Source organism: Phoxinus phoxinus (assembly GCF_949152265.1).
Source record: "Phoxinus phoxinus genome assembly, chromosome: 22".
Taxonomy (NCBI): Eukaryota; Metazoa; Chordata; class Actinopteri; order Cypriniformes; family Leuciscidae; genus Phoxinus; species Phoxinus phoxinus.
Window position 1 is genome coordinate 28,558,925 of NC_136897.1, and position 14,167 is coordinate 28,573,091.

The 14,167-nt window shown below is 38.7% G+C and overlaps 1 protein-coding gene across 2 annotated transcripts in view; it reads right to left on the minus strand.

Moving 5' to 3' along the window:
* Window positions 1–14,167, minus strand: part of sos1 (son of sevenless homolog 1) — a 50,432-nt gene that overhangs the window by 15,479 nt on the left and 20,786 nt on the right. For both annotated transcript variants that reach the window (XM_079597843.1, XM_079597842.1), the window contains exons 8-13: window positions 13,576–13,674; window positions 11,494–11,621; window positions 6,239–6,530; window positions 4,682–5,048; window positions 817–898; window positions 258–380 (exon numbers count right to left, since the gene is read on the minus strand). In XM_079597843.1, coding sequence (XP_079453969.1) covers window positions 258–380; window positions 817–898; window positions 4,682–5,048; window positions 6,239–6,530; window positions 11,494–11,621; window positions 13,576–13,674 — 1,091 coding nt within the window. The remainder of the gene's footprint in view (window positions 1–257; window positions 381–816; window positions 899–4,681; window positions 5,049–6,238; window positions 6,531–11,493; window positions 11,622–13,575; window positions 13,675–14,167) is intronic.

Below are 14,167 nucleotides of genomic sequence, written 5' to 3' on the forward strand. Positions count from 1 at the left end.
TATATATATATATATATATATATATGAGTGTGTGTGTGTGTGTGTGAGTGAGAGAGAGAGTGTGTTTGAGTGTGTGTGTGTGTATGAATGAGTGAGTGTGAGAGTGTGTGTATATATATATGTATGAGTGTGTATGTGTGTGTGTACGAGTGTGTATGTGCGTGCGTGCGTGTGTGTATATATATATATGAGTGTGTTTGTGTCTGTATGCACAGGTATGAGTGTGTGTGTGTGTGTGTGTGTGTGTGTGTGTGTACCTGAGCTGTACGGGTTGAACGAACTCTTTGCGGAAGCGTTTGAGTTCTGCACTCAGCGGCTGGTCTCCGTTCTCCATCGCCATCTGATCCGCTTCTGTGGGCTTGGGTTCGGGAATCTCAAACCTGGATTGCAAACACACACACACACACACACACACACACACACACACACACACACACACACACACACACACACACACACACACAGAGGCTTTTCTATATATATATATACACACACACACACATATATGTGTGTATATGTACTCAGCAAAAAAAGAAACGTCCCTGTTTTAAGATACTGTATTTTAATATGAAATATGAACAATTATGTATATGTATATGTATATATATATATATGTGTGTGTGTGTGTGTGTGTGTGTGTGTGTATAAAGCTAATTAAACTAAAACTCTAAAAGTAGTATTTAAAAAATAAGACAAAAACAGAGTTTTGTGCAGCATCAGGACAGAATCCACAGATGCGAGTCAGCAGCTGTTAGTGTGTGTGTGTGTGTGTGTGTGTGTGTGTGTGTGTGTGTGTGTGTGTGTGTGGTGTCGGACCTCTCCATGAGCAGATCCAGCAGCTCCTGAGGTTTACAGAACGACCGGTACGTGGTGAGGAACGTCCTGACGAAATTGGGATCTGAAAAACAAGGGAAAATGTTTTTGTTTAACAAAAAACGTTTGATTATGTTTGTCAAACTATTTCCTTCCATCGATCGAGCGCAACAGTCCCGCGGCCGGAGGAACTACACACACTACACACTACACCAGTTACACACACCTCAGGCTGACTGTGATCAAATAAAAACACGATTGTTTCGGCATCATAGTGATGATAATGAGATGTGTTGCATTACAGTAATGAGAAGACACACACACACTCTCTAACTCACACACTCACAGACACACACACACTCTAACTCACACACTCACAGACACACACACACACACACACTCTAACTCACACACTCACAGACACACACACACACACACACTCTAACTCACACACTCACAGACACACACACACACACACACACTCTAACTCACACACTCACACACACACACACACACACACACACACACACACACACACACACACACACACTCTCTAACTCACACACTCACAGACACACACACACTCTAACTCACACACTCACAGACACACACACACACACACTCTCTCTCTCACACACACACACACACACACTCTCTAACTCACAGACACACACACACACACACACACACACTCTCTAACTCACACACTCACAGACACACACACACACTAACTCACAGACACACACACACACTCTCTATCTCACACACTCACAGACACACTCACAAACAGACACACACACGCACGCGCACACACACACACACACACACACTCACAGACACACACACAAACAGACACACATACAAACACACACTCTCTCACACACACACTCACAAACACACACACTCTCTAACTCACACACACACTCTCTAACTCACACACACACACACTCTCTAACTCACACACACACACACTCTCTAACTCACACACACTCTCTCTAACTCACACACACTCTCTCTAACTCACACACACACACACTTTGTCAGAATAATAATCGATAGCTGTATCATTGGGAAGCGTCTCGGCGTGTGTGTCGCCTGTACTCTGGGTTTGATGGATCTGTGTTCGGGCCGAAGGGAACAATAGAAGCTCAGTGAGCAAATCCAAACAATCGGCCTGGAATTATTCTAGCCAGGAAACAGACTCACGGCTCTGACGCACAAGACACACACACACACACACACACACACACACACACACACACACACACACACACACACACACACACACACACACCTAAAATAGATTCAGTGCCTGCAGATTGTGATCCTAGTGTCTGGGACCGAGAGAAAGTTCACACACACACACACACACACACACACACACACACACTCACTAATGATCATTAACCCTCATCCACACCCTAAATGAGCTGCACGGGACACACCTTTTCCCCTTCACACACACACACACACACACACACTCACACACACACACACACACACACTCTGTTTCCTCTGCCTTATTAGAAACCAGTATTTGCTGGAGGTTCCAGTGGAAAACTGGGTGCTATATTTACCCCGAGTCTCTGCGGGAGGAAGTTTATTGGTGTGTGTGTGTGTGTGTGTGTGTGAAGAGATAACACCCATCGAGTGACCCAGAACATCTGCGTCAATCTCAACCGAACACACACACACGTCACATTCCCCCCGTAACCAACAGCAGCCGTGTTATGTCTTACAGCTTATGAAAACCCCAAATTCAAAATTAGAATATTGTGAAAAGGTTTCATAATCTGTAAGCCATAATCATCAAAATTATAACAAATAAAGGCTTGAAATATCTCACTTTGCATGTAATGAGTCTATATAATATATTAGTTTCACCTTTTAAGTTGAATTACTGAAATAAATGAACTTTTGCACCATATTTTGATAGTTTAATTAAAACTTGTAGTGTCATTCAAAACAAATATCCTCTCTAGACACTTCTATATGTTGTTGACAGGTTCAGATTCACCCATCGAACCCAAACCTAGCTGATCATGTGCAGATAAACCGCGGTGTGTGTGTGTGTGTGTGTGTGTGTGTGTGTGTGTGTGTGTGTGTGTGAAACACTGCTCTATTAATAGACTCGTTAACATTTTGTTACTGTTCTGCCTTCATGAGCTTGAGTGATTTGGGTCGAGTTGATCAGCTGTTTAGAGTTTATCCCACACACACACACACACACACACACACACACGCGCGTTACGTACGCGACTCGCGATGTGCTCAGTGTCTCTGCGCTCGCTGTGATGTTGTTGTTATTGTCGAGACTCGAGGTTGTGAAATAAATCAGTAATGCGCATTAGCGGTGGCTGGCGGAGGAACGACTGACTGCTCAACATCCAGCAGTGCAAGAACACGCCGCGTCACGCCACACACACACACACACACAACACCAGCGCTAGCTTGGGTCAAACCGAGTCCCGATACTCAATATTCAGAAGCTTTCTCAGTTGTTTGTGATTCACTGGAGAAGCATTTTTACAAATATTTGTAAAAATATAATAATATGTGAACACTGGTTCCTCAGAGACAAGCCAGCGTAACGCTTTACAATAATGTGTCATCAGTAAAACATTAATTAATGCATTAGTTAACATGAACTAACATGAGCAATATATATTTCACAGCATTTACTAATCTAATGTAAATTAATAAAAATACAATTACTCGTTGTTTGCTGATGTGAGTTCACACAGTGCGTTAACTAGACACAACTTTTTATTTAAAAATTGTGCAAAATTTAGCAAATAACTAAAATTATTCAATTAACATAAAAAAATATTTTGTGGAAACAATTCAAAAGTTTGGGGTCTAAGAATACATTTTTTTTTTAAATTAATTTACTCAGCAAGGAAACATTAAATTAATCAATAGTGACAGTAAAGTCATATATTTTGTTACATTATTATTCCGTTTCAAATAAATGCTGTTCTTTTGAACTTTCTATTCATCAAATAATCCTGAAAAATAAAATGTATCACAGTTTCCACAAAAATATGATCTGTTTTCAATACTGATAATAATAATCATAAATGTTTCTTGAGCACCAAATCATCATATTAGAGTGATTTCTGAAAGATCATGTGACACTGAAGACCAGATTAATGATGCTGAAAAATGTCTCAATATCTCTATTTCGAAGTCGTTATTTCGACACAATATCTTGTTATTTCAATATATTATATCTTGTTATTCCGACATAATATCTTGTTATTTCAATATAATATCTTGTTATTTAAACATAATATCTTGTTATTTCGACATATCTCGTTATTTCAACAAAATAAGTCGTTATTTCGACATATCTCGTTATTTCAACAAAATAAGTCGTTATTTCAACAAAATAAGTCGTTATTTCAACAAAATAAGTCGTTATTTCAACAAAATAAGTCGTTATTTCAACAAAATAAGTCGTTATTTCAACAAAATAAGTCGTTATTTCGACATAAGTCGTTATTTCAACAAAATAAGTCGTTATTTCAACAAAATAAGTTGTTATTTCAACAAAATAAGTCGTTATTTCAACAAAATAAGTTGTTATTTCAACAAAATAAGTCGTTATTTCGACAAAATAAGTCGTTATTTCGACAAAATAAGTAGTTATTTCGACATATCTCGTTATTTCAACAAAATAAGTAATTTTATGTTTCTTTTATTTATTTTTTTACCTTGCAGTTCCGTAGAAAACAGCTGCTTTGCATTGGAATAATATTTAACCGTTTTTCGTTAAAAAAAAATTGTAATAAATAAATAAACGCAGCCTTGGTGAGCAGAAGAGACGTGTTTTTAAAAAGCGAGCGGTCGTATGAGCGTCACTCACCAGCGTACATGTGGAAGGTCAACCTCTCGATGAGCTTCAGCACCGTTCCCGCTTTGATGATGGGAATGCCGGATTTGGACTGGACGTTCTCCTCAAACACGACGTTCTCCTCGGAGTCTGGCTGTGCGAAGCGGTACACCTCGGCTCCGGGGAGTCTCATCTGCTCCTCCTTCTCCTCCTGCAACATGGCCGTGTCCAGCATGCGCTCGAGCGTGGAGCGATACTGCAGCGAGATCAGCGCCGCCATCCACCCGTTCTTCTCCTCCGCAGATTTGGCGGAAAACACCACGCTGTTCCCGTCCTTCAGGATGATCTCGAAGGCGTGCCGGTACTCGCCCTCCTTATCGTCCTTGTCGTTGATCTGGACCTGTTGAAGAACATGTGGACGTATAGATCCAGGACTCAGTCACACAGCTTTAGTGGTCGACCAATATTCTGCTTTTTTTAACCATCGCATCTAAAGTTTTAAGGTTTGACTGAAACGTGTTGGAAGCAGACTTTTATTTTGACAGTGGTAGGACTTTTATTTTGACAGAATCTGCGCACCTGAGAGTTTCTGTTTGGCCGATATGAGTTAAAAGCAGACTTTTATTTTGACAGCATCTGAGAGTTTATCTGTTTGGCCAGTACAAGAAGCAGACTTTTATTTTGACAGTGCTAGGACTTTAATTTTGACAGCGTCTGAGTGCCTGAGAGTTTTTCTGTCTGGCCGATAAATGTTGGAAGTAAACTTTTATTTTGACAGTATCGAGGGCCTGTTTTTATGCTTGACTGATATTTGTCAGAAGCAGACTTTTATTTTGACATTGTCTGAGGGTCTGATAGTTTTTCTCTTTGGCCAATATGTACCAAAAGCAGACATTTATTTTGACAGTGCCAGGACTTTTAGTTTGACAGTGTCTGATCACCTGAGAGTTTCTATTTGGCTGATACATATCAGACTCGGAAATAAACTTTTATTTTGACTTCTATCACAAATCGATTTCACAAATTGTCGAATATTCTGTCCAATCTTTTATATATGACTGTTAAACAACAAGGGAAGAATGGGAGCTACTGTGCATCTGAGCTCAGGCGCTGTCAAAATAAAAGTCTGCTTCTGACAATGTAAAAATAAAAGTCCTGGCAATGTCAAAAAAAAGTCAGTTTTTCCGACATGAATCGGCCAAACAGAAAAACAATTCTGACAGAAATTAAATTTAAATGGAATGTGGGCGTCACCCGGTGGCTAGTTTTGGTACAGCGCCTATACAAAATCTCACCGGAACCTCAATTTTTGTGATATCAACTTCAAATTTGGAACACAACATGCTTTTATACATTTGGCTTTGATTTTATAGTGCAAATTATTTATTTTGTATAAAATATAAAATGTTTGGTAAAACTTTAATTAAGGGTCCAATTCTCACTATTAACTAGTTGCATAAAACTATAATATTGGCTGTTTATTAGTACTTATAAAGCACATATTAACCACATTAGTGCCTTAGATATCGGCTTTTAGACTTTTATATCGGCACCGGCCGTCGAAAAGCCCACGTGCCGATCAGTACCCACCTTCCTCATGAAGAACTTCTCCTTCAGACGGTACTCGGCCACACTGGCTCCCGGGAGACGAGGCTGGCCGTGGTTGGACTTGCAGCAGATCATCAGCCCGTCGAACAGGAATATGTGGCGCTCGTGTTTGGCGCCCACCCGTGTGAGCGTTCCCTCCATGATGAACTCATTACAGCACTGGCCGATGTCTTTGCCCTCCCAGCCGTCGATGTTCTTCTGGATCTCATTCATCTTCTTGATGGCTAGATGTTTGCCCTTCATCTGCTGACTGTAGAAGCGGCACGCCGACTCGCTGGGAGACAGAACAACGAGGACACAGTGTTGATGTCAATTCACAATATTGATTAATCGACTTCACCTGTTTTTCATTTTGATTCTCAAATCCCAAAATGTGTTTTAGTCTGCTTATTTCAGTTGATGTGTGAACAAAAACATTATTTGTACCACCAATAATCACACAGTGCTTTTTATGATATGAAAAAGTCTCAGTTTTCAAATTCATTCAGTTTTATGACAAAAAGTACCACTTCTCTATAGAGCTTACAGTTGAAACTGGAAAAATGAGACTATGGTGCAAAAGTTCATTTATTTCAGTAATTCAACTTAAAAGGTGAAACTAATATATTATATGGACTCATTACATGCAAAGTGAGATATTTCAAGCCTTTATTTGTTATAATTTTGGTGATTATGGCTTAAAATTAGAATATTGTGAAAAGGTTTTCATAATCTGTAAGCCATAATCATCACAATTATAACAAATAAAGGCTTGAAATATCTCACTTTGCATGTAATGAGTCTATATAATATATTAGTTTCACCTTTTAAGTTGAATTACTGAAATAAATGAACTTTTGCACCATATTCTAATTTAAAACATCAATGAACATCAGAAGGAATGTTGAAAGATACAGAACGACTTACTGAAATCAATCATGTTTAATGTAATCGTTCAGAGTAAAACATTATTTACCTAAGAAAATACCATAAACTTGATAGTTAGCTAGAAAAATAACTCTAGAGAGGAGCATTTTGATAAATAAATGCACTATATTACATACATAATTATGTTACTTAACCTGCTCTTCATTATTGAAAGAATGTGTGAATACATCAACATTATAGTAATGTACCGATCAACAGGGTTCAGTTTACAGCTTTAGTTCAGAGAGATTTTTCAATCAATCAGATTCAAGAGTTTGTGAATCAAATCAAATCGATTCGTGAAAATGTCAATAACTAACTAAGAAGAATGTAATGAAAGACATTCAAATATCACACTAAAGCTGATGTAAACAGAAGGGAAGGGAAATAAATCAGATCTTCACACGACACTAAACCAAGTCCTGGAGTTCCTCGTAACCATCAACATCTAAATAACACGATTTAAATGTCCAATCAGCTTCCAGAGTCCCTCGGGAGTTCTTCTATATCAGCGTCAGTGTTTCTGAACTCCTGAAACGCCTCCATTGTAGTCTTGAGTTTCTACCGGGAACACGTCACAATATTCCTCATTTAAATAATTCATATGCAGAATAAAGGGGCGGGGCCTGGTTGAGTTAGTCAGTAGTGTGTTAAACTGGCGGTTATGGAAAGGGGCGGGGCATTTCCCAAACACACTCGAAGCGCTCGACCAATCACAACACACTGCTCCAGCCGACCAATCAGAGCACAGTGTGCTTTTCAGAAGGAGGGGCTTCATAGAGACAGGAAGTAAACAGAGCGTTACTGACAGACTGGGAAGAGAGGAGCCGCAACAATGGAGAATATGAGGAGAATAATCAACATTCATGATCTAGTCGAGCCTGAACACATGATCAAGACTTTGAATAGTAATATGATGTCCTTTTTAAGATGAACAGCCCTCCAGGACCTGAAAGAGACACTTCTACACCATCAGATTGACTGTTCTACCAGAAGGCGTTCTCATAGGAGTCTGATTTTCAGATTTTTTGTTACGAATCACAGGATGGAGGGGATGAAGACGGAGGGACTAGTGTGAGACTCTCTATAGAGCGAAGAGCATCTTACTTCTGAATGTTTTTGTGAAGACGCGAGCACACGCGCGTCACGTCAGAGCAGATGAAGGAGTGTTGACACCGCAGACTCTCTCTCTCTCACTGAAGAGCGCCACACACTGCGGACGAGCGACACTGCACTATTACGGCCTGTTCACACCAAGAACAATAATCATAACTATATCAACGTCCACACCTGCGGATGACAGCGTTGTTTATTCGAATTTTGTCGTCTGTCGCTTTAAAGGTGCAGTAAGCAATTTCTGAGAAACGCCGGGAGTGGAACAGACCGAGCAACAAAACACACTTACAGCCAATCAGCAGTAAGGGGTGTGTCCACTCATTAGGGGGGAGGAGCCTGTGTTGCATAGCACGTTTGTGAATTTGGGGCGGGGCTATAAAGTTAGGGGTGTGGTCCTGTTGGGTAGGGCCGTGTCTGTTTTAGGGATTTCAAATATCAACAGTTTCTCAGAAATCGTAAAACGATAAAAAAACACTGACAGCCAATCAGAATCCATCTTGCTTTATAAAGGTCGAGCATTTAAAGGTGCAGTAAGTGATTTCTGAGAAACGCCGGGAGTGGAACAGACCGAGCAACAAAACACACTTACAGCCAATCAGCAGTACGGGGCGTGTCCACTCATTAGGGGGGAGGAGCCTGTGTTGCAAAGCGTATTTGTGAATTTGGGGCGGGGCTATAAAGTTAGGGGTGTGGTCCTGTTGGGTGGGGGCGTGTTTATTTTGGTGATTTCAAATATCAACAGTTTCTCAGAAATTGCTTACTGCACCTTTAAATGATTGAACCAGGATGGATTCTCATTGGCTGTCGGTGTTCTTATCGTTCATCAGCTCTATCGTGAGATTCCAATGACATCTTTATAACTGTGATGTCGACTCTGCTACTGTTTTACATTTACATATATCTTTATCATTATTGTCCTTAGTGTGAACGAGCCTTTACCTTCCACACACTTCAGTAATTAAATAATAATTAAACAAATTCAGAGATTTTAAAGTCTGTAAAACGAAGAGTTTACATCGAAATCACTCGACTTTCAAACTAAAGATATCGTCAGAAAAATCACGAGTCTTCGGAAACGCTTCATATGAAGGTTTAATTCGTTAACGTTAGTTACCATGAACTAACAATAATTCTAAAGCATTGATTAATCTTAATGTTAATTGACTAATACATTACTGAAATCAAGTTATTTCGTGTGTTTTTTATTAACTAACATAAACAAAGACTAATAAAACCTGTAATAAATGTATTGCTTATTGTTAATGGATTAACTCACAGGACCTTATTGTATAATCATCTTAATTAAATCAACTTTAGTAACACTTAACATTAAGGTCCTATTAGTTAACATTGGTCAACTTATAATGAGCAACACATTTGTTATAATATTTATTAATCTGTGTTAATGTTAGTACAACTTAGTTTATGCTAGCTCAGGTCCATTAAGTAATATTAACAAACAACATTTGATTTCAATAATGCATTAGTAAATGTTGAGATTAACAATAACTAAGATTAATAAATGCTTTCGAAGTATTTATCATTGTTAGTTCATGTTACTAATGACACCTGTGTAACGAGTTACCCAACTTTTCAACACATGAAACATCTCAGATGATGGTGATGATGGTGATGATGATGATGATGATGATGGTCAGCTCAATCTCGACCGATTCTTGGTTCTGCTTGAAGCGCACAGACGTGAACAGCAAGAGCGTTTATTTCTCCAAAAACACACGTACCGTACGAGCCGCCATCCTTTCCACATACGCATAAAACCGCTAAAACACGATCAACGGGACATGAACACGTCAGGTCCTCACGAGTCCCTCAGCAGATGAAGGGCCGCTTTCCTCACTCTCTCTCTCTCTCTCTCGCTCTCTCTCTCTCTCTCTCTCTCTCTCTCTCTCTCGCTCTCTCTCTCTCTCTCGCTCTCTCTCTCTCTCTCTCTCTCTCTCTCGCTCTCTCTCTCGCTCTCTCTCTCTCTCTCTCTCTCTCTCTCTCTGAGAACAACAATAGCAGAGCCGCCCAAACCCTGACGCAACACACACACACACACACACACTCCCTCGTCACGATCACTGGCTATTTCAGGGTCAGAGGGAAACACACGAGGGGCTGATGGGTGGAGACCAGTGTGTGTGTGTGAGTGAGTGAGAGAGTGTGTCTGAGTTTGTGTGTGTGTGTGTGTGAGTGAGTGAGAGAAAGAGAGTGTGTCTGAGTTTGTGTGTGTGTGTGAGTGAGAGAGAGAGTGTGTCTGAGTTTGTGTGTGTGTGTGTGAGTGAGTGAGAGAGAGTTTGTGTGTGTGTGTGTAAGTGAGTGAGAGAGAGTGTCTGTCTGAGTTTGTGTGTGTGTGTGTATGTATGTATGTGTGTATGTGTGTGTGAGAGTGAGTATGTGAGTACGTGTGTGTGTGTGTGTGTGTGTGTGTGTGAGTGAGTGAGAGAGAGTGTGTGTCTGAGTTTGTGTGTGTGTGTGTGTGTCTGTGAGTTTGTGTGTGTGTGTGTGTATGTATGTGTGTGTGAGAGTGAGTATGTGAGTACGTGTGTGTGTGTGTGTGAGTGAGAGTCTGTGTCTGTGTGTGTGTGTGAGTGAGAGAGAGTGTGTGTCTGAGTTTGTGTGTGTATGTGTGAGAGTGAGTATGTGAGTGTGTGTGTGTGTGTGTGTGTGAGTGAGTGAGAGAGTTGGTGTGTGAGTGAGAGAGTTTGTGTGTGTGCGTGTGTCTGTGTGTGTGTGTGAGTGAGAGAGTGTGTGAGAGAGTTTGTGTGTGTGTGTGTGTGTGTCTGTGAGTTTGTGTGTGTGTGCGCATGTGTGTGTGAGTGCATGTATGAGAGAGAGAGAGAGAGAGAGAGAGAGTGTGTGTGTGTGAGTGTGAGAGAGTGTGTGTGTGTGTGTGTGTGTAAGTATGCGTGTGAGATTATGTCTATGTATGTGTATTTGTGTGTGCGTGTGTGTGTATATGTGAGTGAGAGTGCTTTAGTGTGTATGTCAGTCTATGTGTGTGTGTATGTGTGTGTGTGTGTGTGTGTGTGTGTGTGAGTGAGTGAGTGTGAGTATGTGTGTGTGTGTGTGTGTATGTATGCGAATATATGTGTGAGTGTGTATGTATGCGTGTGAGATTATGTGTCTGTGTATGTGTGAGTGTGTGAATTTGTGTGAGTCTGTTTGTGTGTGTGTGTGTGTGCATATGCGTGTATGTGTGTGTGTGTGTGTACCTGAGGCGTCTCTTGGCGAGGCTCTTGGAACAGATGCGCTCCATGCTGCTCTGCAGGTTCAGTAAGGCTGTGATGGCCTGTTTCAAACACTCTTTATCCTCCTCATCCTCACTCTTCTCCTCCAGTTGCTGTCGAGGACACACAGGGACACACACACTGAGACGCGGGTTCATGGATTCATGGGTCGTGTGTATATGGTTTTGACTATTTTAATGATAATTTAAGCCAGCGGTTCTCAAAAATTGGGGTTCATGAGTTAAAGGAACGCCAATAATTCATTAAATCATAAAAAAGTCTAATTAAATTATTATATATTACTTTTTAAAGTGCAATTTAAATAAATAAATAAATGCAAATAAAAATAAACTACTTACTAGAGATAAAAAGTAAAAAAAAAAAATCTAAATAAAACACTTAATAAATAAATAAATAATAAAAATGTCAAATTAAAATAAATAATTTAAGAATAAAAGCAAATAAAATAATATAGCGACTTAAAATTAAAGCATTCAAATATAAAATTAAAAAAGAATTATAAAATAAAAGCAAATAAAAATTTAATTATAATGTAAAATTAAAAATTAATAAAAAACGTACTAAAAATGGAATAAATCATGAAAATGGAAAATTAAAATAAATTTTTAAAATACGAACAATCAAAATAAAGCACTTACTAAAAACATATTAAATTCTAAAACTGCAAGTAAAATAATACATAATTTACCAAACAAAATAGAACATTAATTAAATCCTGTAATCCAATTAAATATGTAAGTAAATGAAAGTAAATAAATCATGTTTAAAAGAACATGCGAATTACAAATCGATGAATTAATAACCAAAAATCGACATCAACTTAAACACAAACTTGAAATAACTTCAAATCTCGGTGTGGTCTGTCAGGAAATGAAAGTGTGTGTGTGTTTGTGATGATGTCGTACTGCGTACATCTCCTCAGGTCATGTGTGCAAACAGACATTTCTCACTTCAGAATGAAAGAGCGGTTTGTGTGTCGAGCTACAGCCAGAGATTTGCTCATTTCTGTTCATAAATCCCCCGTAAGAATCCAGGAAAGCAGCTTAGGGCCGCTGGGAACGCTGGGAAAGCTCTCCGAAGGCACATGTTCAGATCCGTGTGACTCCGGAGAGAATTACTGATCCTGCCCACGCTAATATAGGCCATGTGCTCAATTATTAATATCATAATTAGTGCTATGCTACGATTAATCGCTTCCAAAATAAAAGCTTGTGTTTACATAATATGTGTGTCTGTAGTGTGTATAATAACTTTGTATATATAAACACACACACACACACATGCATGTGTATATTTAAGAAAAATTTGTTATTTATATATATAATATAAATTTTGTATACACATACAAATATTTCTTAAGTATATACATGCATATGTGTGTATTATATATACAAAATAATTATACACATAGACATATATTATGTAAACACAAACTTTTATTTTGAATGCGATTAATCGTAGCATGGCACTAATATTAATAATCATATTATATATAAAATAATAATATTTAATAATTAATAAAATATTAAAACACAAGCATTCATTAAAGCGATTCCAGAAGATGTTTGTCAGACGAAACCCTTCAGGAGAGAACATTTACTTTAATAATATTCACGATTTTCTGAATGTCACGATAATGATCATAAGGATCTTATTTTCCTTTAAATTATTTTTTAAAAAATGATTAGCGTGTGATATATTTATTAATATTTATTTATAAATTGTATTTAATATCATATAAAATATTTTATTTTTTATTTTTTATCAACTCATGAGGAAACCCTGCATTACAGAGTAGCGTTTGAAAGTGTTCTTAACCTTTTTAAATGTAGAAATTATAAAAAAAAGAAATAGAAATTATATATATATTTTTTTTTTAAGTTTTGTTAAATAGAGCGTTTTGTAAAGAACGAGGCTTTTTTATTTTTCATATGTCCTCTGTGGGCTTCCGTACATTTGGAGATCGTAACTATTTTTGCACTTCCAATTGGTTTCAGAGATAATGGCGAAATCAGTAAATGGTGCATTGTGGGAAATGCCACTCACCTTTAAAATCTCAAAGTAATGAAGACAGTGGTAGACGGGCGTCAGGAGTAACCGCGGTAACACATACTGCACCGCTTCTTTGAAGCCTTCACAGATGGACTGGAAACACAAACACATCATGTGATCATCCTCGTATAGAGACAGAGCGACACGCATCATAATCTCAAGACAACCCAACCGTCTCCACTGAGTTCGTATCGCGTGAAGTCAATGTCATTTCTGAACAGCAAACAAGATAAAAAACACAGAAATACGGTTTTATCGTCGTCGGTTTTAAGCCGTCGACCCCAAACACGAGCGTTTAAGACACAAAAGTGGACAGAGGCAATAAGACGACGCATCAGCGGGAATGAATGGGTTAACTGTGGAGCACAGCACCAGTCTGGAGCCGCACGGGTATATCTGTGGCAATAGCAACTATACACTGTACGGGTCAAAATTATACATTTTTCTTTTATGCCAAAAATCATGAGGATATTAAGATCATGTTCATGAAGATATTTAGTAAATGTCCTACCGTAAATATATAAAACATGTATTTGTGTGAGTGAATGCAGCACAATCGTGAACATAAATGCACAACTTTAAAGGA